This window comes from Accipiter gentilis, chromosome 34 (assembly GCF_929443795.1).
Source record: "Accipiter gentilis chromosome 34, bAccGen1.1, whole genome shotgun sequence".
Lineage (NCBI taxonomy): Eukaryota > Metazoa > Chordata > Aves > Accipitriformes > Accipitridae > Astur > Astur gentilis.
Window position 1 is genome coordinate 2,514,081 of NC_064913.1, and position 26,758 is coordinate 2,540,838.

General features: G+C 37.3%; 1 protein-coding gene across 6 annotated transcripts in view; it reads left to right on the forward strand.

The window, feature by feature from the left end:
- Positions 1-24,940, forward strand: part of FRS2 (fibroblast growth factor receptor substrate 2) — a 59,192-nt gene extending 34,252 nt beyond the window's left edge. For 3 of the 6 annotated variants that reach the window (XM_049792055.1, XM_049792054.1, XM_049792059.1), the window contains 6 exons: positions 5,530-5,635; positions 8,107-8,198; positions 10,023-10,209; positions 13,479-13,637; positions 14,759-14,922; positions 17,322-24,940. In XM_049792055.1, coding sequence (XP_049648012.1) covers positions 8,133-8,198; positions 10,023-10,209; positions 13,479-13,637; positions 14,759-14,922; positions 17,322-18,272 — 1,527 coding nt within the window. In that variant the 5' untranslated portion in view covers positions 5,530-5,635; positions 8,107-8,132 and the 3' untranslated portion in view covers positions 18,273-24,940. Of the gene's footprint in view, positions 1-513; positions 558-3,915; positions 5,457-5,529; positions 5,636-8,106; positions 8,199-10,022; positions 10,210-13,478; positions 13,638-14,758; positions 14,923-17,321 lie in introns of those variants that run through there. The other 3 variants (XM_049792058.1, XM_049792053.1, XM_049792056.1) reach the window with 3 other exon arrangements.
- The last annotated feature ends 1,818 nt before the right edge of the window (positions 24,941-26,758 follow it).

Genomic DNA, 26,758 nt, shown 5'->3' on the forward strand with positions numbered 1-26,758 from the left:
CTTTGGTGGTAGTGTCTTTTACGTGGCACACTTAAATTGAAACATGGCACAATTTGAGTTTGAAATAGGTTGTAGAGTCTGTTCTTTCGAAGTTTTAAGAACTTAGGAAGAAAATGTGCTAGCCACTTTCAAATTTTCTTACTCCCACAAACATTGGTTTCAGCAGAATACTTTTTTTTTTTAAGTAACAGTTGTCCTTTTCTACATGTATCTTATGTTCCCAAATAACTTTTAACTTTCAAAGGCCAAAGAGAACCCAAAATGGGGAGGAAAAAAAGGTTAATCTCCTGCTTTTTCACTATTGTGATCAGGTAAAATGAAATTGAAAAGAGCTAGCAAACAAAACTCTGCAGCTAAAAGAACAATTTGAAAAAATGAATTTGAAAATATCCAAGAACTTGTTTTTTAAAAAAATAAATAAATGTTTGTCATTCTCACTGTCCCCCACACAATAACTTGAATTTATTTCACAGAAGGCAGCTATGATACTGAAACCTTCCTAGGCGCCATACAGATGGCAACCATTACACTGTCTGTTCCTTCCACTCCCCTCCCAGGTACTGGACTTCTCCCTTCCAAAAATGTAAGGATTTCTCCTGAAGCTATCAAGTACAACTAACTTCCTTGGCTGTTTTTTTGTTTTTGTTTATTTCATCGATCTGAGCATTAATTATGAAGTTAAGAAAGAAGCAGGTGTTGAAACCATTCATATAACTTCTATTTCAAGAGCATGTTAATAGAACTTCAGTTTTAATGTAATTTTTTTGTTTTTTTTTCTTTGCTAGTGAACAGCTATGAGAACCCAGTTCTATAGTTCTGAAATACTCAAGTATTACAGTGCTGGTGCAGCTGAAAAAAAAAAATCTTAAATGGACTTAATTTTTGAGCTTTCTGAATTGTAATGATTGATTTCAGTGTTGGTCTAAAGCACGGTTGGCTACCTTCTTTCAAACTTAGGTAAACCATGGTTAATGCTTGGCAGTGGTTAGGGAACACATTTTGAGAAATGTATTTTAGGAAGTGGCAGAGTTTAACCATGAGGGTTACATCCTTGCATTGTTATTAAAGACAAAAGAAATATGAAGTGCCAGGCAGTTTCAACTTTTAAAAATAATTAACAATTTGAAAAATATTATTCCACTGACTATGCTAAATAGAATTGTTTAAAGAAATGAATGAAAAAGTTAAATACTCCTGATTTTGATTTATCTATCTGTCAATGAGTTTGCAATTTTAATATACCTCCAAAACTCACAGCATTTCTGTTGGTTTGGTTTTTATCATAATGACTTTATTTCCAGAGAGCTTGATTTTAAATGTAGAGTGTTTGATAGTACTTCTTTTTACTCTACCTGTTTAAGAAATTATTTTAAATAAGAGTAGGAAATAAAAGTGCAGAGGAGTTCGGTGTTCTAGTGGTTGGGATTATATCCTTTTATTTTAATTTTTTTTTAAATAGCATAAAAAACCAAGAATCAGCCTCTGAAAATGGTTGATGTTGACACTTTAAAAATAGTTGTAGTCTTCTAAATTGGGTGATTTAGAATATTATAGAGAAAAATGACAGCATAAGTGTGTGTTTATATCGCTCAGCTGTGATCAAAATACTATCAAGTGCTTGATAATAAGTGAATTAATAGGTTCAAGTGCTTGTCAGCCTGAGTGCTAAGGACCTGTACGCAGGCACCTTTCTCCAGTTACTCCGCTGTATTCATTGGGCTTTCTAGATATCAAAATTTCTGAAGGAGGAAAAGGCCCTAGTCATCTTTTGGGGGTTTTTTGGTTTTCTTTATTTGAACTACAATGTTGCGGTATAAAATGCCTTAAAATTATGTTAATGCACTTTAGTTATGTTTTCTGCTCTCAACTTGTAGGTCCGAGAGCAAGACATACAGAGGATCTAGCACTGTGGCAGCTAGTCGTTTGAAAGGCCACTTTTTCATTTGACCAGAATATGTGCAAAAGATCGATTTACAGACAAGGCACCTTTGCTTGTCCCTGCCTCTTCTGAGGCGTGCTATGGTTTGGGGTTTTTCTTTCCCTGATTTTTAAAAGGTGTGTGCTAGGAATTAATGCGTACAGAAAATAACCCCCAAGGTTAATGTTTGATTCTGCAACCAGAGCATGCAGAACTAAGTTAATGCCAGTTTTTAGATTGGCTTTGCAACCGTGAGCTGACTTTAATGGGGCGACCAGTTACTGTAAGCGAAAGGAGGAGTACGGTGGCAGCTGGTCCACGTGGCCTGTCTTACACAAGGGGAACGCGCGCGTTGTTCAGACCATTCCCAACCTGGGGAGATTGCAGAATTGCAAATGTTAGAATTTCTACAAGCTTTTGACTGTGACTTTAAAAAAAAAATAGTATCTACTGTGTGTACACTGATGCCTTGTCTTCCTTGACTTTTGAGAGATTAGCATAACTTGTTGCCACTGCTTAGTCTATGAGGGAAAGAGATATGTTTTACTTTACAAAGCCAAGTAATAAATCTTTCAGAGGTTGTGGCAATTCCTAACTTTCACTCCGGTTAACAAGGTTTAGATAAGTGCTGGTCCTGATTTGTCTTGCCTGGAATTTTTACCTTGCAGTGCAGTAATGAATGTGTTAGGGAGAAGCAGAAAATACCCCTTCCCCCTCCTTGCATGACTGCACCCAACCACCACTGATGCTTCATGAACGGGAAATTACAGCTCCTAAATTTGACATTGTAGACATAACTGAAAAGATTAACTTTTAGGGTTGTGACTGTGAAAATATCTACTTCTCCTTGTATGTTTAAGTTTGGGTAAATATTTTGCAATCTGGGAAGATTTAAGAAAATCCCAAACAGAGTAAATGGCCAACTTGTAATTGGAAACAACTGGTTGGAGAATTTTGTTACTGCTTTCCATTTAAAAGAAGTTAGGTGCTGTAAATTTGTGTGCTTTCTTTTGTCCATTAAAAACTCTGTTTAGATCATTTAAGAATCGTTCTTAGGTAACTGAAACAGACTACTCTGCTATAGGTAGCCAAATCATGTGATGGCTTTAAAACTTTGCTAGAAAAGGTCAGGGTAAATACTAGTGCAAACACACCTGCATTAGTGTAGCTTGCCTGTGAAAATTTTTAATTTTATTATTTTTCTAATGACTACCTGTAAGATTCCACCAGAGTGAGTGGGTGGATGGGTCAAGCTTTCTGCTCCCTCTTTCCTTTCTTCTGTCCTGAATATTTTAGCAGGGAAATTGGTAAACTAAGTAAATCCCAGTAATTAGTGAAGTGGCTAAGTTTTCTGAAAACTGGGCAGAGGTGACTAAGCCTGTGATTCTGTCCCCAGCTGGCTCTGGCACTTGCTAGACTCTCTGCTGAGCTGGTTTGGTGTGTTAAGCCAACAAAAATCTAACTTGACCAAAAAACATAGTTAAATAATACCAGCTGGATTGGGTAGGGCCATCACAGAACCAGAGCCTGTGTGTGTTGCAGAGGAATAGGTCTTGAGTAAAACTGTGTACAATTTCATCCAAGATCAAGAAAGCTTATGGCTGAAGGGCAGATAAATTATAGGAAGGGTGTGTGACGTGCTGCAAGTTCCTGATACTAAATAGCACTTAGGCACAGCAGAGAATCTTTTTGTTTACTATGTGTATGCAAATACACCTATGTATCAAGTAGTTCAATAAGTTTATCCTTCTGTACCTTTGTGAAATCTAGGTTTTGGTTTCAAGTTAAATGCAAGTTGTTAATTATTTCTTTTTTTAATGTCTTATGACAGTGCACTCAAAAATTTACGCTTAGCCCATGTCAGCCTTTTATGTTAACTAGAATGGCTTTACTGGGTCAGACTTGAAGTATTGGTTCGTTCAGTATCCTGTTTCTGACAGTAAATAGTAAATTCTGACAGCCAATAGTAAATATATAGGGAAGGGAATAGTAAGAAGGATCATTTTATGATCATTCCCTAAGACCCTTCTAAATATTTGCAGCTTAGAGACTTTTTGAGCCAGATGTGACATCCTTGAGTTTAAAAGCTCTTCATGGAGCTTGCATTTGTCCAGTTACTTTCTGAATCCTTAAATTTTTGGAACTCATTCCCACAAGACGTTGTGAATCACAAAGTTTAACTACATACCATGTGCAAAAAGTACTTTTGTGTAGTTGTTTTGCTTAATAATGTCAACTGCGGCTCCCTAATGCTTCCATTTGGAAAATAGTTGTGCTTTATTTATCTTCTCCGTGTTACCTATAATGCTGTACTCACCTTTTCTGTCCTGTGTGGTCCTTTTTTCCAGGCTGAGCAGTCCAAGTAGCATACTTCTGGTTTTACTCTGTCTTTTTTGACAGGGGGAGACACGATTGCATACATTACTACATCTGTGGGTGCACTGTGGATTCATTAGAGAGAACTGTAGTTTTGTTTTGGCTCTTTTCGTTCTTTCCGAACAATTCTGTGTCATTTGCTTTATGATAGCTATTGAGCTAGCTTTTTCATTGAGCTGCGCAACTACATGACTGATCTTTCCTAACAGAGCTCCTTTGCTAGGTGTGTTATTTTGCATTTAACAGTATTGAATTTCTGCTTTTCTCTTGCACAATCCCTCCACAGTAAGAGTGTTCCGCAACTGTTACCATGATTCCTAGAATCTGGGATAAGTTTGGGACTGTATCACACTTGATGCTACGCAAAAAAGCAGTGCTTTGGGTTCCGAAAATGCTTGTAATCCAGATGCAAGGCAGAGGACAGCATATGATACAAAGAATTGTGGCAGTATTGATAAGCAGAGCTGCAATGGTCTTAAACAAGTTTGCACAGACATCCTGAAAGTCTGATAAGAAAGGCTAATAATAAAGTAGTTTCCTGAGAATTTAGCCCTTCTCTCGAGTTCAAGAAGCAGCGTCAAAGGAAACATCAAGTGCACATTTGACAATTTTACAAACAGAAAATAGAGGCTGCCAATTGTTAGCCTGATGGAAGCAGCATTTGAGTTTTTGATGTTAAATGTGAGTGGAGAGCTAGTATGAGAGTGGTTGGGGGCAGGGGTTGAAAGGAAGCAATATATGGTTAATGTCACAGAGCAAGAATCGTGAAGAAAGCAGAGAAAGGGTGATGTTAGCCATACAGGTCAGCATTTGTATATGTGCAGTAGCATAAGCAAGAGGGAGTTAAGCAGAGTAAGTGGTACGTGTTCTTCTGTTTGCTGTGGTTTCGTTCGGTATGTGCCAAGGATAATGGGAGCTGCACATCTGTTGTTTCCACACACTAAATTGGGTAGGGAGTGAGTGGAGAATGAGTGGAGTCCCCAGTGTGACAGGCTACGCTGCACAAAGGGACACCAGGTTATTTTCTTCCAAGACCCAACTAAGCAAGGAAATGCTGGGGAAGCTCTAAGCGATCAGTCTCTTGTCTAAAACTCCGCTTAAGATGCCCCCTAGCCATGAAGATCTCACTTGATGTAATACTGCCAAAATAATAATTAAAAAAGTATGTATTTTTCTTAGTTTACTAACTGGCATCTTAAAAACAAGAAAAATTACATTTTTATGTACTCTTCTAGTTCTAGGTCAAATGATTAGTTCTGTGACAAGACAGCATGATACTTTGAGTATGACAGAAGCCCTGATGCTGCAGCAGAGGCTGGGAATATTAATGGCCAAATCTAGGTGAGTGATTTTTAATTCTGCCAGTTCCCTAGCTGTTTCATTTCTTCCTCGTAGCCTTGGTTCACACCTCTCCTTTGAAGCAGCATTGCGGTTCTTGGTTTTCTGAAGTATTAATATTAGAATATATTGGAGACAAAATAACAAACTTGTATGATTATTCATTACATACCATTTCTTTGTCATTCTTGAGATACAGTGGCTATACTTCATGCAGCTTCATATACTACAGCTTGCTACTTGCAACTCTAGTTTTCCAAACTACTTTGCAGTTAAGGATTTTTTAAAATTGTTTTTTAAGTTTGCAGGCACCTGCCTCCAACAGATTTGATCAATTATTCAATACTGAATGCAAAGAAAGTCATGATACTGTAACAGCATGCTGCTATCTAGTTCTGTTTCCGCTTAGTCAAAACGTTTGGGGAGGTCAAATACTGGGCTTTATTAATAAAGAGCAAGCATCTGTGCCTGAAGGCTGCTATAAGACTCTGCAACTGACTGCCGTGTGGACCAGAGCTTGAAAACCGTTGCTGAAAATTTATATAGTCATTGTTAATCTGCATTGCAGCTATTGTCACTTGTTGCTCTTTTTAGCTATTGTCACCTGTTGCTCCTTTTATTCTCAGAATAAGTAGGGTAGCATCAGTATGCTAACAAGACCAACATCTGAACGTTACTGCAGTGAGGCATTGTGGGGTGCCAGGGTAGGAAATTAGTAATGGGTGTTATCACCTGTATCTCCCTTTCTAAACAAAACAGGCAGAATTCATAAGCAAAAAAATGGAATAGTTAAAATAACAATGGGATATATGTGTGAAGACTATTAAAAGTAGTCTGTAATTGAGAGAGTGGTTGGACTGATTAATAAAATTCAGGACTTCACTATGCAAAAAACTAGTTGTGTGTAGCATAGCTTCTCTCTGCGACAGTAGAAGCAACCAACCCTCTGGTTTCATGTTGAGTTGGGAAAAAAGTTCTGTCAAATTAATGCATGTTTTCATGTTATGGCCAGAAATGATATTAGAGAATCCATAATTTTGACTGTGTCTGGTGCTCTGCCTCTTTCTTACTGGATTAATCCAAGTCATGTTGTTACCCTTTCTGCTAGGTTCTCCATTTCACCTCTGCAGGGGTTTGGTGGCACATTTATGTAGATTTATACAGTCTCTAGGGTAGCAGCATCTCTTTTGAGTGGCTTTTCTGGTCAAAAAGAGGGGAAGAGTTAGCTGCTCTTCGCTGTATTCCTTGCACCTTATTTCTCAGCAGACTACAGTGCTACTTGGGTACTACTGCTGCATGCTAATACAAATGCCTGTCTGGAAAGCAAATTTGGGTTTTCTTAAGGTGACATCAGATTTTTTTCCCCTTTAGTCAGGAAAAGTTATCAACCAGTTCTGTCTTCCTTCTTCTTGGTTCCTAGTGTCGTATCTCTTGTTGACTTACTAGCTCTCTTCCAGGATTTTGCCCCACTTTTCATTTTGTAGTGGAAATATTAGTTCTTATCCAATATAAAGATGATGTAAATGGATTAAGTTTTCTTGTCTGACTTTCTTGTATTTAAGAAATACAAGACATACCACACTCTGCAAGGTGGTAAGGGAGGAGAAGCAAGTTTTGAGACTTGGTTCTATGAACGTTTTATCCTACTGTTTTATGAAAGTTTTGCCATACCTACAAAAATCCTTAAATGAAAATATAAAAAATATCAAATATTTATTTTTGGTTTCTTTAATTTAGCCATGCTGTTCTGTGTTAGTTGAATATTTTACTGTTTTATAGCAAATGAAGCAGACTGTGTAACACAAGTTAATCCAAACAGAACTTAACAGAAATAAAACCCCCAAGTTTTAAAATATTTGTGTTGAATGTGGGGTTTCTTCCTTCCCTTGACTTTGATTACATAGTTTTATGTACGTTGCTACATGGGAAGTATTTAAAAGTGGAAGCACAGAGCCTCACTGCAGGGCTGCCTGCAGCCCTGGAAGACCTCCACCCTCCCTTGCATGGGGGCTTGCGTGGGTGTCACTAGGGCTGCGCCCAGCAGTCGACGCCGGGGAATGCTCCTTATAGACGGAGCTGGAATCCAGGGCGTTTCCTCGTGTAAAGGCCCTGGTTTAGGAGATGAGAATCGCACCCAGTAAGTTGTTGGGCTTTGTTTTCCCCCAAGCTGCTGCCATGGGAATTGAGGTGACAAATCAGATGGGTCTGTTTGGTAGTAACCTCCAGCTGAATTATTGGTAGGACTTTAACGGCTCGGTGTTACCACTCCATAATGCCAAATCTAACTTAACTATTTTAAAAAATTTGTAATATTTATGTTGATGTTTTTATTACTTATGACTGCAGAATTCATCATGAGTTGTAATTTCCGAGAGCAGTTTGCGTTGAGTTTTATTGATGATACTCTATTTTTACTTCAACTAAATGATCACTTTGTGGTGTTCTTCCTTTTAATTTTCTTTTTCCCCCTTTAGAGATCACATGGTCTTCTAAAGAAGTCATGGGTAGCTGTTGTAGCTGTCCAGATAAAGAAACTGTCCCAGATAACCATCGAAACAAGTTTAAGGTAAGCAACTGAAGTGGTATGCTATGAATTATTTTGTTGCTTTCTTGCACAGTAGGTCTGTGATTGGAAAAAAATTTAAATGAAAATAGAGTGAGAATTACTGAACAGTTAAAACATTGGAGAATTGTAGGTGTCTGTGGCTACAGGTTTCTCTTGCCCCTTTGAGTAATCGTCTCTTACCAGCGGTGACAGGAATTCTTTAGACCAGGTAAGCTTTTCTATGACAGCTTTGATCTTTAGGAAACAGAAGCAGCCCTGTGCTTTTGGTCCATCTCCATTTCAGTTGGTAGGGTCCAAGTAAGTGGTGTTGCCTCCGGGAGGTTCTGGAAGTTAGGAGGGGAGTCAGAAGCATAAGGGAAGAGCTATTGGAGAAGTGTGATTATGAACCTGGATGCAGGGTCAGCAATGGAAAATTTTACTTGAAGGTCACTACTGATTATAGGCTTTTGAGAACTTTTGTCCTTTACTTGAAGAAATTTTATTTATAGAAGTGCTTCTGTCCCTTATATCCCTGGAATTTATAAGCTTGTGAACACTTGTTCATTCGCTTAGCATGCCTAACATGAACCTGCTGAAGTCAGTGACTTTAAGTAAACATACCTTTGCATAGTCACACAAGTTAGATTTGCTTCTGTGCTCCAAACTGTCTCTGTGAGTTGGCAAAGGAATGTAATGCTTCCATAGTGAAAAATTATTCATGCGTTGCCTTAAGGCAACACTGAAATGAGCTTTAAAGCCATGGGAATTTCTGGAAATGTTTAATATTATCAGTACAAAAAGCTGAAGGATAAAATATTTTTCTGTTTTCTTGCTTTTTATGCATTTGACATCACTTTGTGTCACTAGTTCCTATTTTTCTCATTGTAGAATTTCTCTATTGTTTGTGTGGGTCGCTGATTTAGCAGCAGGGGGGAGAAGATGAAAGACTGTAATTTGCAAAATGAAGAAAGTTGGCATAAGCCTTAGTGGCAGATGAAACTATTCCTAATTCTTTTCAACTGACTAGGTTTCAAGTTGAAAATTTCTCTTTAAGGGATGACATTAATTGATACCATAGGGAAGATTTTTTGGTAGCTTTTTTATTGAGTAAGAAAGAACCCCACTAAAAGTAGTATTGTGAGGTAAAATACATGCAGAGGAAAATACACATTGTCTGAATTCCATAAAGGATGCAGGTGACCTCCAACTGGTTTAAAAGCAGAAAGAAAAGAGTTTAAGCTTTATACACGTGTTTTCACGCAAGACCGTAGGGTATCTGAATTATTTGTTAACTTCAAAAAGGCAGAAAAAAACCCCTAAAACAGTCTGGTGGTTCAGCACAGTGCAAGGCTATACAGGTATGTGAAGGAAGCTTTATCTTGGAGCCCCTTATCCTTTTTCATTCCTTTTCCCAACTGTAAGTGGAGTTACATGACAAAGCAAATATTTTTTTTATTTTTTTTTAATTTTTTTTTTTTTAGAAACAGGGCTCTGAAAGATTCCATTAGCTGAGGTATGCCTTATCTGTGTGTGGAAATACAGAATATGTACATAAAGCTAGTTTAAAAAAAAATAAATAATTAAATGTATGAATCTCTTCTATTTTAAATTTCTCCTCAGATTTTACAATAATGTTATGCAGTCTTATTCATATTGCTTTTAAATATGTATTATTTTAATCCTGGGTTGGGGGAGCAAAGGAACTAGTTTGGTGAGGTTGTTTTCTTTTGAACTTAAGGATCGTAACTCATGACAGAGCAGATGAAGCACATCAGTGAAACATTATTAGTAGTGCTATTGGTCCTCAAAAAAAGTACTTAATGCTATTTAACTTACTTTTTATAGGTTATTAATGTGGATGATGATGGAAATGAACTGGGTTCTGGCATAATGGAACTTACAGATACAGAACTAATTTTGTACACCCGTAAAAGGGACTCTGTAAAATGGCACTACCTCTGTCTCCGTCGCTATGGCTATGACTCAAATCTTTTCTCCTTTGAAAGTGGCCGAAGGTGTCAAACTGGACAAGGTATGTGGAATTTTGTTTGTATATAAAGCTTTTTTGAAATATATTTCATGTTAGAAGATAATTTTGTTTAAAAAAAAAGTATATTTGCTTGTCCTTTTGCAAGGGTTATAGAGGCTATAGTTTTATATGTGAATGTGGTTTCTGGAAAAAAAGTAAGTTACCTTGTGAAGAATGGTCTTATGGTAAAATGAGGATTTGAGTTTTACATGGTTTTTGGCATTGTAGGTCTGGAACACTTCATGCTTGTATGTGTGGATACTTCTGGTCAACTTAGGAGGTGGTTTTTGACAAGGAGATTCTCCTACCTCAGAGGGTGACTTGACTTTCAGGGAGGGATAGTGAAACCTGGAACTGTGGGGGAATCTCCTCAGAATTCAAAGAATTCTTTATTTTTAGATTTTTAAAAGACTAGAGCACTGGTATGAACTGGATATTCCTACCCTATTATTGTCTTCAGTAACACACTTGTGTTTCATCCTCTTCCTAAAACAAATAATACTTCAATTTATGTCAGTGACATCATTCTCAAATTTTGACACATTTTTGTATGAAGCGGGTAAACTCCAGCTATGCACAGTTATTTTCTGTGTGGCTTTAATTGGAAAAAGATGGTTACCTTTCCAGTTCCCAGATCATGCCTACCTTGGTCAAAGTTGGCTCCCAGTGAGAAGACTTAGGCTTTTCTCTCTTCACCTGGAGCAGTCCCTGAGGGAATAGCTGTTTTGGTTGAGGTCTCAGCCTCATTTTGCATCTTTCTACTGTGATGTAGCTGTGTGTAGGTGGAATTCTTACGTATTTATATGTTGTGAAATTGAGTTGCATTTTTATTTTTCTTATAGATTTTTAGCATTTGATAATGCTTTTATCAATAATGAATTTTAGCAATTGCAATTTTTGTTTTTTGCTTTTTGATATTTTTTTTAAAAATTTCACTGTAAAAAATCAGGAATATGAAAGAACTTGATCATAAACAAAGCTAGTCAATCTTCATTGTCCAAGCAGAGGTAAGGGCAAACAGTTTTGGTTGTTTGTTTTTTTTGGTTTTTTTTTTTTTTTTTTTTTTGGATAAAAGTTTAGAAGTCATTCTCAGCTCATCTCCTAATGAGAAATAGAGATATTTTCAAATGTTACGGTATATTCCATACTAAACTAAATTTTCAGACTTCTAAGAAGAAAGTAATAAACTTTGTTTTGAAGAAAATAACTTTAATAATTTTGCAGGTTTGATTTACTGCTTCTTCTAAACATGTAAAATAGATTGAAAATACTATTTTGAAGGTTCTTTTCCACGGCCTATTAGCAAGTCTGCAAAATTTTCCACCGAGTCTAATTGACTTCTCTGCTTCATTCCTAATTTTTTTTGTTTTTAGAGAAGATTAAGTAGGCTGTGTGAGCAGCAACCCTTTCCTCCCTCTTTTGTTTCTTGCCTTCCTTACGTAATAGTAAAATACTGCAAATATTGAGAAAAAAGAAATCTGGCAGAATATGTTCTCTCTGCTGCCATTTTGCAATGGAGCATTGTTCCTGAGACCTATGCTGGGTTTTGTGGGCACAGTTGCAAAACTTCATCTTCATTTGGTGAGATGACCGAGAAGTGTCTCATTTGAGAATACCCTGAATACTGCCCAGCAACTTTTACTGATTACATTAGTCAATATTCTTGTTTGTGTTTTCTATTTAATCTCAAATTATATCTACTGATAATTTGGCAGAATGCAATGGTGGTGAAACATTGAGTTTGTGCTAGGTATTAAAAACCCTGAAGATACATTTTGAGAGCAAAGCTAATAGATACTTCACAATAGAAAACTTGAAGGAGCTGGTATGTCACCATATTGTGTCAGTGACAGATCACACTGTATTTAATGTGAATGTATTTAATAAAAATCAAGGTTTCATCAAGTTGTTTTTGCTTGTAGTTTCAGTGCCAATTTAGTTCACCTCATCTTTTAAGGAATCAGCAATTTGGAAGCACTTTTTTTAAGCAAAGAGGCAAAGGCAGTTGAATTTCTCAGAAATGTACTGGGAAATTTTTAAAGCTTGTGAACCTAGATCTTTTTATTTTATTTTATTTTTTTGTCCATTAAGATTTAAGTATCCAGTGTCAATCCAGTGTCAGAAATACACGAAAAATTAAACATGGACTATTGTACTTCAGATGGATCATGGGCTGAGGAAATGTAGTAGAAGCAGCTCTAAAGCTGCTGTGTTGCAAGCATGAAGCTTATTCAGTGCACCAGCTGAATATTAATTGTTGAGCGTCATTCCTCTTAGCCCATTTACTATATTCCCAGCTGGGTTTTTGTGAAGTTCTGCCATGCAGAGCATTTCTGGTAGTTCTGATCTGTCACAGTTCTGCGTCCTTAAATAAACATATGATTATAGTAATTGCCAGCATATAACATAATTGCACTTACAGAACTAGCTATATAGGCAGGTAGTTTTTAGTAAAGATTGTTTTAAGATTGTAATACTCACTTTAAAAAAATGAGCACCTGCACCCACGTTTAACAAGCATGTCAACTTTAACTTCATGCTTTCAATGGAAGAATAATCCAAAGCTGCGACTTTGCTGGTGAGGGTAAGTTGGGGCGCTCCCTGCTGTTTAAAGGCAAAGTGGCACAATACACACGCAAAATTCATGGTATTGCTGCTAACTTTGTGTTCTGTGTCTATCCTTTAGCCTAAAGCAATTGGTTTGTTACTGTCCGTTTCACACAGTTTGTCTTACTAGATTTTCATTTTAATCTTCTTAAAGAAACTAAACTTTTACCTAGTGTTTAAATCCTTCTTTCCTGTTCTGCAGGTATCTTATTTTTATGGTAATTTAATAGAAATCTGGTTTAAAAAAATATGACCTAGTAGCACCACAGTAGTTTCATTTAGTGATTTATTTATTTGTTTGTTTAACAGGTATCCTTTTTATCAGCTTAAAAAAGAAAAAAAATCTTGCCCTGTTTTGTGGTTTGTTTTGGGGTCTTTTACCCCTTATTTAGCACTCAAAACTTAGTTTTGCTCTTAACTGAATCGTTTTTCTGTTCTAAGTTAACTTTTGGTGCATGGGAATCTTATTCTTCTATTAGATAAACACTTTGAAGGTTCTCAGTAATTTTGTGTGTTTTGGCACAATAAAAATTTCTTAACATTTTTGCTTCTTTAACAGGTATTCATTACATCGATTCCAGTTCTATTTTTTGAAAGTTATGTACATTGTAAGGCACGTTTCTTACGTTAAAGGATTTTGATTTTTTTTTTTTTTGTATTTATAGGAATCTTTGCCTTTAAATGTGCCCGTGCAGAAGAGCTATTTAATATGTTGCAAGAGATAATGCAGAATAATAGCATAAATGTGGTAGAAGAACCAGTAGTAGAAAGGAATAATCATCAAACTGAGTTGGAAGCTCCAAGAACCCCTCGAACACCTACCAGTAAGTATGGTTATACTGTCAGATGACATACCTGAATGTAATGTGGTACTTAGCTGAAAATAGCATTTAATTTGCATTAAAACTTTAATTAAAAGGAAAACTAATTTAAAGCTAAGAGGCTGATTATCAGTAATGCATTCTCTTGAGGTACTTGCTGAGGATTGTCTTCCGAGCATCCTAAGTCTTGGGAGCAAAACTGCCATAGTCAAGTTCTTCAGCTGTAAGACATAAGTTTTGGGAACTTAGTTGTTGCATAGGAACACTGCTTCACTGAAGTTTTAAGATTGTAATACTGAATTCTGAAATTACTGAATTCTGAAAATTGTCCAAGCTGAATATATACCATGTAATTAAGATCCACTCACTTTCCTTGTAGAAAACAGGATTCTCTAGATAAGTTTAAAAAGAACCATACATTCCACTTTCATTTTATCCCCCATCTTACATTCATGAAAAATGAAGTTTATAAAACAGTTTCAGAACTTATGAACACTTAGGAAAACACCTCTTGAATTGCTTTGTAGTAAATCACCATATTTTACTTGTAGCATTTCTGAGAAATGTTAATGTTGAGCAATGTTCCAACCTCTTTATTAGGGAAAAAAGTAATGGTAATATCCCATCTACAGTGGGTTTGAATTCTTTCTTTTGCTGTTGAGTAGATGGATGGGTAAGGTGAAGTCCTTCTAAAAATACCAGAGAATTTTAGGTAATCTCAGGCAGATGGCTTGGTATTTGCAACTAGGAATTCCAGGTTATTGATGATTTTGGAGAAAGGGAAGCTTAGGTGAATAAGTCCCTGTTTGGTAGGGCGGCATGTTCTTAATGGCAGAAAGAGAAGTTGGATAGGGAGTTTACTGTGAGGACTGCAGTGTGTAATACCTCTAGATTTCAGTGGTTGCTTCAGACATGTTTCCCAGTAAATACTGGGATGCTATACTCTGCAATTTGCTTTCCCTTTCCTTCCCCCCAGCAAAATTGAATCTTGTGAATATTTAATATTGTTTTACATATTTAAATTTATCTTTTGAAAATTAAAAACAAAGATATAAAGCATCTTACTCATATACAGTAAAATGTTCCATTTTAATATGGTTTTGCTTGTTTTCTAATTGAATCAGCTCCTGGGTTCAATGCACAAAGTTTACCTAACGGCTATCCCAGATATCCATCTTTTGGAGATGCTTCATCACATCCTTCCAGCAGACATCCTTCTGTCGGAAGCGCACGCCTTCCCTCTGTCGGTGAAGAATCAACACATCCTTTACTTGTAGCAGAGGAGCAAGTGGGTATTTTTTTTCCTCTCCTATAACTTAGGTTCTACATCAATTCAGATTTTTTTAATGCTTGTTCTGTAGGCTTTCATTTGTGTTTTTCAGTATCAGCTGTAATGTATTTCTACTGTATGTTAACTACATCAGAAGAGTATTTGCTTTGCCTCTTTAAAATGATACTTTGTAGGATAGCTTGCTGAGAAAAAGTAACTATTTCAAGTTGTTCTTCATATTTATATACAAATAGAGATATAGAAAGTATGTATTTGCATATACACATTTCAAAAATTTCAGTAATTATTTTTAAATACGTAAGTTGTACTCTATAATGAGAGATCCTGTTCAAAATGCTTCTTTACATGTAAGTCTTCTATTTGGCAAATAGAAATCATGGAATAATTCAGACTAGAAGGGACCTCTAGAGTCCCCTAGGTCAAATTTTAAAGTTAGAGGCGGCTGCACAGAGCCTTGTCCTGTCATGCTTTGAATAACCCCAAACAAGGGGATTCCACAGTGTCTCTGTGCCATGTGTTCCAGTGCTTCACCACCTTTATTGTGAAAGCATTTCTCCCTAATAAGTAATCAGATTCTTTTTTCTGTTACAGCTATTGTCCATTGCCCCTTAGCCTTTTACTAAATGTCTCCAAAAAGAGTCTGGCTCTGTCTTTTCTTTATCTGCGAGGTAGTTGAAAACAGCTGTTAGGTGGTTTCCTGGCCTTGTCTTAAGACTGAACAAGGATGGCTCTCCCAGCTTCTCCCTGCATGTTACATGCTCCAGACTCTCTAATCATGGCCCTCCACTGGACTTGCTCCAGTATGGTGATGTCTGTCTTGTACAGGGGAGCCCAGATTCAGTCTCACAAGTACCGAATTGATGGTATTAATCACTTTCCTTAACCTACTGGCTGTGCTTTTGCTAACACAAACCAATGGGCATTTGGTTTTCATTGCTGCAACGGCACACTGCTGACTCACATTCAGCTTGCCATCCACCTGGACCCCTGGTGATTTTTTTGCAAGGCTGTTTTTAAGTCAGTTGGTGCCTGTACTGTAGGTGTTGTTCCATATCAGGCACTGGACTTTGCATTTGCTGTCACTGAACTTCCTGGGGTTTCTATGAGGTCAGTTCTCCGGACTGCTGAGATCCCTCTCTGTGGAAACCCTACTAATCTGGGATAGATTGAAGACTTTCAGAGGGTGTGTTCTATCTCACTGTTCAGGTTGCTGATGAAAATGTTAGTCAAGTTTAATAAAATGCAATGTGGTTTACGAAGATTCTTGTGTGTGACAAGAAACAGTGTTAGAAACCAGAGAAGGTAACCAGAGCAAAGTGCAGTGAACCGGCTTGTGGGAAAGGATTTGTTTGGAGCCCCCCTGGAAGAGTCCAAGTGTTATTGTTGGAGTTATTGAACAGTAAATGAGTTTAAAGGATCAGTGTAGGAGTCAAGTGAGCTGTAAATAACACTTCAGCTTGTAGAGCTTGACAGAGAAGTTGGGAAGGGTAGATGGCTGCTGCTGTAAAATACTACTTGTGCTGTTTGGATATCCAGACACAGAATTAACATTTAGAGAAGGAATCCATTATTCCAGTCTTTCCCATGCAGTCTTGTGTTGATCCACTGTGGGAACTTGGAGGGATAACCTAGTGGTGTATTTCTGCCTTTCTTAGTGGTATCTGGTGCCAACTCCTGCTCCTTTTCAGTTCTGAGTGCCACAGTTCATATGGAATTGTGTATTTTCCTACTTCATTTTCTGGTATTAGGAGGCCGTTGGCTCTTGATGAAAGAATGGACTGTTCCAGCAGAGAGCCAACCTCTCTTCTCATTGCTTGAGTAGTACACAAGGCGAGATCCTGGGGTTTTTTAGGTCTTTTTTTTTTTTTTTTTTTTTTTTAAATGGACAGTAAGTTTCCTTTGCAGTGTGGAAATTACAAAGATAAATTTAGCCAAAGCCACTATTGAACTGTTGGTCACTGTCGTGTTAAGGGACAGCAAAGGAGAGCTCTGCTTCACAGATTTGTCTAAGTGAACTAATGAGCTAAGTTGGAGCAGCCCAAGGTTGCCCTGACCACAGCAGAGCTGGAATAGAACCTGAAAAGCTGTAACTAGAGCACTACTGAGATAAACATCAAATCAAAATAATTATTAATGTAGGATGTAAATTCTGTTCTTTTGTTAGAGTAACATTAACAAAACCAACAACAAAATTTCAGGGAAAAACCCCAAAACTGAGCACAGTTCAGCAAAATGTGAGAGAGATGATCTTCGCTCTTAAACAGCTGCTTTCAAGAGATTTGGTTTTCAGGTATTTTGATTTGAAAAGTGGGGAGCTAAGAAGGAAAGAAAGTTGGGGGGAGGGGGAAAAGCACAAATAGCATTTGAATTTCCTGGTTTTTTTCTTCCTCTTTTAGGTGCATACTTATGTCAACACTACTGGGGTACAAGAGGAAAGAAAAAATCGATCAAGTGTGCATGCGCCACTGGAATCAAAGCTTTCAAACACTGAAACAACTAAAGTGAAAGAAGATCAGATGTGTACTGATGACAGAGATGCTCAGGTTCTCCTGGAGCCTGAAGGAGTCAAGTTTGTTTTAGGACCAACACCTGTTCAAAGGCAGTTAATGGAAAGAGAGAAACTGGAGCAACTTGGGAGAGACCAAGTTAGTGGCAGCAGCACAAACAACACTGAATGGGACACTGGGTACGACAGTGATGAACGTAGAGAAACACCATCTGGTAATAAATTGGTGTATGAAAATATAAATAGGTTATCAATCCCTAGTGCCTCAGGGGTCAGGAGAGGTCGTTTGACATCAACCAGTACCTCAGACACCCAGAACATTAACAACTCTGCTCAGAGGAGAACTGCGCTGTTGAACTATGAGAACTTGCCATCCTTGCCTCCTGTTTGGGAAGCCCGCAAGCTGAGTAGAGATGAAGATGACAGTTTAGGACCAAAGACCCCATCTCTGAATGGCTACCACAATAACCTAGATCCAATGCATAATTATGTCAATACAGAGAATGTAACAGTACCAGCAAGTGCTCATAAAGTAGAATTTACACGACGTCGGGACTGTACCCCAACAGTCTTTAACTTTGACATTAGGCGTCCAAGTTTAGAACACAGGCAGCTCAACTATATACAGGTTGACTTGGAAGGTGGTAGTGACTCCGACAACCCTCAGACTCCAAAAACCCCCACCACTCCACTTCCGCAAACTCCAACCAGGCGCACAGAGCTGTATGCTGTGATAGACATTGAAAGAACTGCTGCTATGTCAAGCTTGCAAAAAGCACTGCCCCGAGATGATGGTACTTCTAGGAAAACTAGACATAACAGTACTGACCTGCCTATGTGAGCCTGGGAAGCATTAAATCATTTGCACCTTTTGTGAAGTTTATAAAATTGAAGATGCAAATACTTTGCATTTCTTAACACTAACGCCTTTTATAGACTAATAGAACTTTTTCTGCATACTTCATGTACTTGTCTAACTAAAGGGAATTAATGTAGAGCAAGTATTCATTTAGGTAACACTCTTTCATTCTACAGTAGTAGTAATTACTGCATAGCAGCATCACCACCTTTCACAGTGCCTCTTTAAATTGAGTAGAGTCTAAGTGACGTGCCAGTTTTGAATTTATAAATATTCTGGTCTGGTGCCTATACTTGTTAATGGCATTTATAACACTTTTTAAAGCCTCTTGATATGTGCATTATTAGCAGGTAAACCTAATCTTTCAAGATACCCATCTTACGTTCATTCCTCATTGAAGTGGGTCCTCTGGAATGAAATGTATGTAATGCATTAATTCACTCAGTTTGATATACACGAGATATATTGGTTCATCTCAAGGGATATAAACACCACACCTTTTTTGTCTGTTGTTTTGTGTTTTCGTTTTTTTTTTTTTTTTTTTAAGACCACATGGGCAAGAAGGCCTCTAATTCCCAATAGTTTTTTCTTAACTTGTGTGATATTTGAGAGGTCACATCAAAGTTCATTGATCAGAGCTATGAACACATCTAAACCTAGCCTTAAGCTCCTTCTGCTAGAAGAGAATTCTGAGTGGCGTATCAAGTTCCCTGTGAAATCTGACAGAATTTTAATCTCATTAGTGTGTTGGTTTTTTGGTTTTTTTTTGTTTGTTTGTAAAGGAATTCACAGGTTGGCTGTATGAATTAAGGCTCTCTTGTCATTTCTTAGTTCGGTGTGCCTTCCTTTCTTTGTATTTGTGTGTTTCTTTTTTACCTGTTCCGTAATGTCTTGTTTTAAAAGTCAAAATTTTGTACATAGCTTTAATTATTGTTCAGGGTCATTTATGTGTTTGTCTTACTCTCTGCATTTGACAAAGAAAGACTCTTGAAGGTCAAATGGTTGTCTTTGTCCAGTGTTCTACTTTTTTATGCCTGACAGAAATATCCCAGCTCTCCAGCAGCGTGCATTATTGCACAACTGAAGGGTTTATTATGCAGTTATTGTCTTCCTCTAAAGCGTCAGACACAGGTTACACGGGAGGCAGGGTACTGGACTTGATAGTTCTTTCTAGAAAACTGTACATTCTAGCAGTGTGCATCCATAGTGGATCATACAATTTAGAAAGATTCATAGTAAATTATCTGAAGGTAGCATTATCTACAAGCATACTTCTTTTCCTTTTGCAGTTGGTGAACTTGGTTGTAATGATGGCTGCTCAGTGTTACAGGTACATCCAGGTAGAATGTTGTTTGTTGAATATGCTAGATGCACCCTTAGCAGAAGTTTTGGGTTTGGTTTTTTGTTGTTGTTTTTTTTTTTTAATACTCTGAATAATTTTAGAATTCTGGGAGTATTGCAGGTGCACCTTGGTACTAGCAGCAGAAGAGATTATTTTTGAGCCTGTGATTGCAAAGGAACTGACACTTGTGTGAACTGGTGTGATGCAAAATAACCCTTGAACTGTGAGTGAGGAAAAACATGCAAGAAAAGCCATTTGGAGATCTGAAAAAGAATTAAGGGTCTTCATGCAATATTTGAATTGAAGTTTTATAAAAAACAAACTACAAATATTTTCAGTCTCTTAAATTGGAGTGTGTTCCTGTTCCTTTGTTAACTTTTTCTTTGGTCTTCTCTCAGTTTAGTAGTGGCAGCAGTGGTAGCACCTGAAATACATGCATCTTGCCACACCATTAGGGGATATCAGGCAACCTTTTCACTCTGACTTTCATTATTCTTTACAGACTGCATGGTACTAAAATACTAGATGCACAAAGAACATCATTTGCAGAAGTAAAAGATGGGAGTCATTGAGACCATTATGAGGAATTTAAATGAGATTAAAAAACCCCTCATTAATGATTTCACAGTCAACCTATGCATACTCTTGTGATAGACCAGTTGACTTGTGGGGAGACCTTGGTACTCAAGAAGCGAATGACTACCTAGAGCTAGACATTTTACAGGTCTGCAGTGTTCGTGCTCCTTCACACCTTTGCCATTGCCTCACCTTACGCTGTGGGCCGGTCTTGGTCTGCACTGAAGAGAAATTGCCAGGTATTGCAAAATACTTACTGGGTTCGTGATTCTGGTATGATTCTTGTTCTTAGCTTATAGCTTACTTAAATTTGTGAGCTGAACTAATGCTTAAGCATGTGTTTTGAGGCAAACGTGTTTGATCTAGCTAGCTGCCTAGAAATATTTGGTCCTCATCTGTATAGTAGGGGTGTTTCAGAAATACTAATTAACTGGACCCTTAAAACACACCTGTGAGGCAGGGAAGTAATATTCTTAATTGACAAATAGGGAAACAGAGGCTTCAGGTAGATCCTAAGTGACCTGCTGAAATTACAGCAACCAACCATATCCCTCCTTAGTTCTGGTGCACTGTTCTACGTGTTTATCGTGAATAATAGTCTCAGATACAAGGGATGGTCTGAGTAATTTTTTTTTATGTTGTTGCAAGTTTCACAGTACTCCACAGTGGGTGTTTTCTTAGCTCTGGTCCCCAGAATTGAGAACATACTGAAATTTCAACTTTCTGTAGCCTTAATTATATTAAGTCTGACATCATTTTCCAGGACTACTTTTTACCCTCTTAGATTTTACAGGTGGGATAATGCTTTCTTGTTTTGTGTACGCTGCAAACATACCAGGTAGTCCCTGTTACCTGTGCTACTCATCTTCAGCATTCCTTATTTTCTGCCCCTTGAAGTAGGTGTAGTAGCAATGCACTTTACCCTTTGAGACTTGGTAAATATTTTTTCAATTCAGTCTCTTTTAAAGGCTGTGATGTTAGGTTTAGTGTCTGTAATCTAGGATTCAGTTTTCAGCTGAAATCCCTCCACAGTATTTAGGTTGTATTTATTTTGTGCCCACAGGTTTATAGACTGAGAAACTACAAATACATAACCATTTTCTTTAGTAACTGAGACATGTAAAGTTTACATAAACTAGGTCCTGCAAAAACGGCAGCATCTCCATTAGTTCTGCTTTTCGTCCATAGCATGCAGTTGGCTGCTACCCTTCAAGCACATTTGACATGGGAGAGCCTTTAACTGTAGGTATTCCTTTAATGCAATGGTTTGGGAAAAACAAACATTAGTGTATCTTTTAAACAAGGAAACTGAGTTGATAAAAAAGATGAAACAGTGACCAAAAGTACATAATAAAGATTGTCCTAGAAGTACATTTAGTGAGAATTTAATCCATTGGTGATATCAGGAATATTTTTTTTTCTCAGATTGATGTCAAGAGGAGGACCAATTTTCTTAATTTTGTGGTGTTTCTTGGTGACTCCATAAAACAATATTAAAAAGACCATTCTGAAAACCTTAACTCTCATTAGAACATTTTTTATTTCCCCTGGTAAGTATGTTTTGCATATGACAGGGGTTGAATGTAATGGTGTGCATAGAAGCACTATTCTGGCTCCTATTAAAGTCTACAGAACTCTTATAGAAATCTTAAGTGTTCAAATAAACATTTTGTATCATAAACTGCTTAATTCCGCCCCCCCATCTCCAGATGTTCGGATATCTGTGTGTGCCTTTACACCTCTGACTAGGTGCTTGGGTGTAAAAAGGACCACAGAAAGGTGTAAGCTGTATAAAGCCCAAACCAGTGTCAAAACAGGGCTGCTTTTTTGCAGGTGACAGACCAGCAGTTGATTTCGCAGGTTTTTATAACAAGAGTGTATTGGCTCAAAATCTAGCTGTCCTTGTTTTTGTTTTATATTTAACCACTTCTCAATGAGACAGAGTCAGGAGAGAGCAGATTGTCTTTATTCACTGTCGGTGAAGTAAAATGCAAGTTCTGATTAGTGTCAGTTACTACTTTGAGCATATAATGATGTATCTGATTTGGACCTCTATTTCTAAGCAGTATTCTCTTTGTGTAAGGTGGGTTCAATGGTGAAATTCCATTTCTGCACTGTACTAATTTATTTAATGGCTGCAAATAAGATGAAGCTGATTTAGTAGGAACTAAAAGTAGACTTAAATCTGAAATTCTCTTATTTCCCCTAAAGAAGTTTGGTCCTTGAGTTTGATAGATAGAATTAGGTTTTTTTGGAATTTAATGATAAGACCTTTCCCATCTTCTCCTTGAGGTAGCAATTCAGGCATTTATATTTGACAGTATTTACTTAATATAAACATAAGTTCATTTATGATATCTTTATTTTAAATTCATATACACTCCAAAAAAAAAAAAAATCCAGAAGAAATTCCACCACAAAAAACTGCGTTAAAATGGAGTCAAGGTTGCTGATGTCCTTCTTACAGAGCATATATGAAAAAGACAGGAAGCCACGAGTTAAGGTTCTTTTGCAATCTTTAGGAATTACTTCCTCTTTTGGACAAGATAAGTGAATAAGAAAAAAGAAAAAAAACCCCCAATTTAGCAGCTGTAACTCTGACCGTGTGTTGTACATTATTCCTTGTGGTACTGTGCTGTAAGGTATGTGACTAAGTTTGTTAGACGTCTTATGAGGATATTATCCTAACATGGTGTTTACTCCAGATTAACGCAGTATTTTGTTTGGAAATATGTGGGTGTACAGATAGAAATAGAATACGAGAGATAAAGTTACCTTTAAAGCTGATGAAACAAGTGTTGGACATTTCTATATTTTTATATATTACAAAGGGCATTTTGAACTTTTCTTGCAGTTTAGTAATTATTTAGTGTGGTAATATACATATATTGTGACAACGTTTTCTGCTATATCCATTACTTTGGTGTAATTCTATTTTATGTAGCAAATATGTGTATATACAAAGGAGATTATGTAAAAAATAACAATTAAGAAATAGGCTCGAGCCCTTCAGAACAGGGACCGTCTTCCTCTGTGTCTGCAAAGTACTTAATGCCTTGGGGTCCCAGCCACAGCTCACGTCTGAGACCCGTGGTGACTGAATTGCCAAGCGATGAGCATGGAGGAGCAGCTCCTCTGCTTTCCACAAGAAGCCTTAGTACAAAAGGTGCCATGAAGCTCACCTTGCCACTCCCTGGTGCTGGGGCTGTGCTCTACACGGTCATTCCCAATGCCGCCTGCCAACAACCCAGAGAGCCTGTGTGTCCTCTGCTCCAGTCCTTCCCCTTGGCAGTAGGAAAGGAAGTTCGAGGTAGGAGCTTTGATGTCATCAGGGAATCTTCCTTGTTAGCAGGGTGATCCTTCCGGAGCTTGTGCGGGCCTCATGCAGTGTCCTTTGAAGCCAAACAAATGATTCGTGTTGACTTCAAGGGCCCCTGGATGTGCTCCTACAAGATCAAGTTCTGCTGATGTAACAGCTCTGTTACACCTGAGGACCTGGTTGGTCAAGTTCTTCAGGAATGGTCTAAAAATACTGTAAAAATATAAATATATTTAATGACATGTACTGAAAAAAAATCCTATTTGTTGTGGTCAGAGTTGAGATTATTATGTGAATTTTGATTTCTTAGTCATACTTGCATATATATTGCTTTAACTATTATGTATGAAAGAGGAAGTGATTCTAAAGTGTGTGAAAGATCAGGATTACACCTGTTTTTTAACGGTTATGTTATTTAGGAATGGATGTCAGCAAATTTAACTCCATATTAATGCAGTTTTTTTGCATTAGAATATGTGTGTATATCATACACCAACATTTTATATATAATATATTATATATTTGGTACTAACTTTGTATTTTCCCTGAAATTTTGCCAAATCTCGAACACAGATGTTCTCACTTGTAAGACTTTGGTACTTAATAACTGAATGTATAAGAAATGCTCTGGTATGAAAGGAAAGAGTGTTGTATGGTTTCCCACAATACAGACGTCTCAACCAGCAGGCACGTTGCCTTTTTCACATCTTGCTTCATTGCAGCATCGCCTTTCGTCTCCTGAAAAACAGTCTGTGTTTTAACTCAACTGCAGACCTGCCATTACAGTACAGCTGAATACTGCACTAGCATGAAAGCTGACTAGTAGTAGTAAGAATACAATAGTCACCAGTGTGCCACAAATGCATTTATTAAATGCAGAAATAGACATTTCTACAAAGGCCAAAATCTTATGTTGTATGTTCCTTTCTTGTCATTACATTGTATGATACTGTAAGATTATTGTATGTCCTAATTTGCATTATAAAAATGTTTTTTCCTACTTAAAGGCATAAATATAGCAACTTTGTATAAAGGTAGCTTTCTAGATTTTTATTTCTTTTATATAAAAAGTCTAAACAGTGGGAGTACCATTGCCAAATTGTTTATAAAATTTCAATTAATTTGCCCTGTTCAATGAATTTGTTTTTACAAGCATTCCGTATTTCTTTTATGAAAAAAGTGATATTATACTATGCAGAGTGTATTTTTATGCCATTCCACATTAATCTCTTTTAAAAAAAAATTAATTTCACTTGTTTAAAGCTGTCATTATAGAGAAAGCTTACCAAATGTGCATTTTTTTAAAAATGTATTATGTATTATGACAACATTTTCCCCCTTTAACAGTGCCAACTTCATTTGGAAAAAAAAAAATTGTAGCATGGCAATAAACTATTGATTTTACATTGAAAATCGTCTGTGGGTTACTTCACTATTTCCCAGTGTTAGTGTCGCTGTATTGTACTTCATTAGTAAAACCTTTTTTTGCTTTTCTTTAAATCATTGCTTCAGGTACCTCTATTTCCACCCCTATCCTCCCTTGTATATTCCGCTCATCATTACTCAGTAGTAAAAAAAAACCCAAACCTAGAACATGATGAGCTGGAGTCTGTACATTTTTCTCCAAGCTTGTGTTTCATTTCTACTAGTGTTCTGTCACATCTTTCTCATGTAGGTAGACTTAGAAGTACTGCTGCTATTAACTACTGACTAGTGAATCACATGCCAGCAATTTGAATGTGCTCCCTTCTCGGTTATTAAATGACTAAGATTTCACAAAATCCGAATGGACTTTGTTAGCATAGTACTGATAAGTTCAGAAAGAAAGTAATAAGAAAATATAAGGTTGAAGTCCTGCACAGATGGCCTTTTTGCTTTCTTCTGGAGACTATAAAATAGGGTAGTGATTTATCAAAATTCAGTATTTCCTCGCTTCTCCCTCCCCAGTCACTGTTTTAAGACATAATTTAAATAATGATGTTACTAGCCAACAAATGAACAAACCCCTAGAAATGTCAGATGTTTGGTTTTCAGAATCTCTTAAGAAACAACATTAAGTGGTCCTTGGGCTATGTTGGTTAGATAACTTAGATGTCTGAAAACTCAGTTCTTGGGAAGCTTTTTATATCCCTGGCCAACAGCTTTGCAGCTTTCCTAACCAGAATGGCTGCTTGGCAGTCTGTCACGCTTCACGTCTCCATACTAACAGGATGCAGTGTTATGTAGAAACTTTTGTTATTTGTATATTCATTTCAAATAGGAAGAAGGCGTTCCTCTCATGCTTGTGGAAATGCTTGAGTGCACCAGTTCTGACGTGACAGTAGGTAAAATCTATGCAGTTAGAGAATTAATTGCTAGCAATATTATAACTAAAACATCATGCAACTGATACAAGTGATTGCAATTAAAATATGCATGTGCCTCGTATTCTTGACGTAATGATGCTTTGTGCTGAAACAAAATTTTGAAGCCGGATCCAAGTAGGTGGCATTAAACAGCCAAGTGTTAAAGAGCCGACCTTCCAGCCATATGTGCCTAGTACTAGCATTTCCAGTCATTATATAAACTGGTCTTGGTAAAATCCCAGTACATAACTCGCAACAATACATCTGTTAGTGTTCAGTTGGGAGCACCCGACGAGCTGGGTTTTGTGAAGAGTTTCTGTTTTCCTACCTTCCTCAAATTCTTATCTGCTCAGAGGCTTAAGTGACCGGTTTGACTGAAGTGAAGCCTCAAACTAGGTACTGTGGTTGGTGCCTGAACTACTGGTCCTGGAGAAACCAGGGAACAGTTTCTGCTTTATTATTCCTACATCATTAATAGCTCAGCTGTAGGCAGAAGGTCTCAATCTGAATTAAAGCACTGTCACTGCTTCGCTCTGAGCTGTCTGACGTGTCAAATGGCGTTTGGGACTCAAGCACGCTCAAGAGATGAGGCGATTTACAAAGCCTATGTGTTTATGAAAATACTTAAATAAGGCACTTCTTTTTTCCTTCCCTTATTCACAGTGGGACCTTACAGACTGCTGTCGGCACGAGAGGCGAGGGCACCGCGCTGCTGGAAGCTAAACTAGTCCTGGGCTCTTCCTATTCAGGTGCCCCTACGTTTACACATTATAAATCATAGCTTAGCAATAGTCAAAAGCCCCTTAAAGCAAACTTACAAATTGTCTCTAGTAAGTTATTCTATAAGCATTCGATCTTCCAAAGGCAGTAACTTGCTTAATTGTCT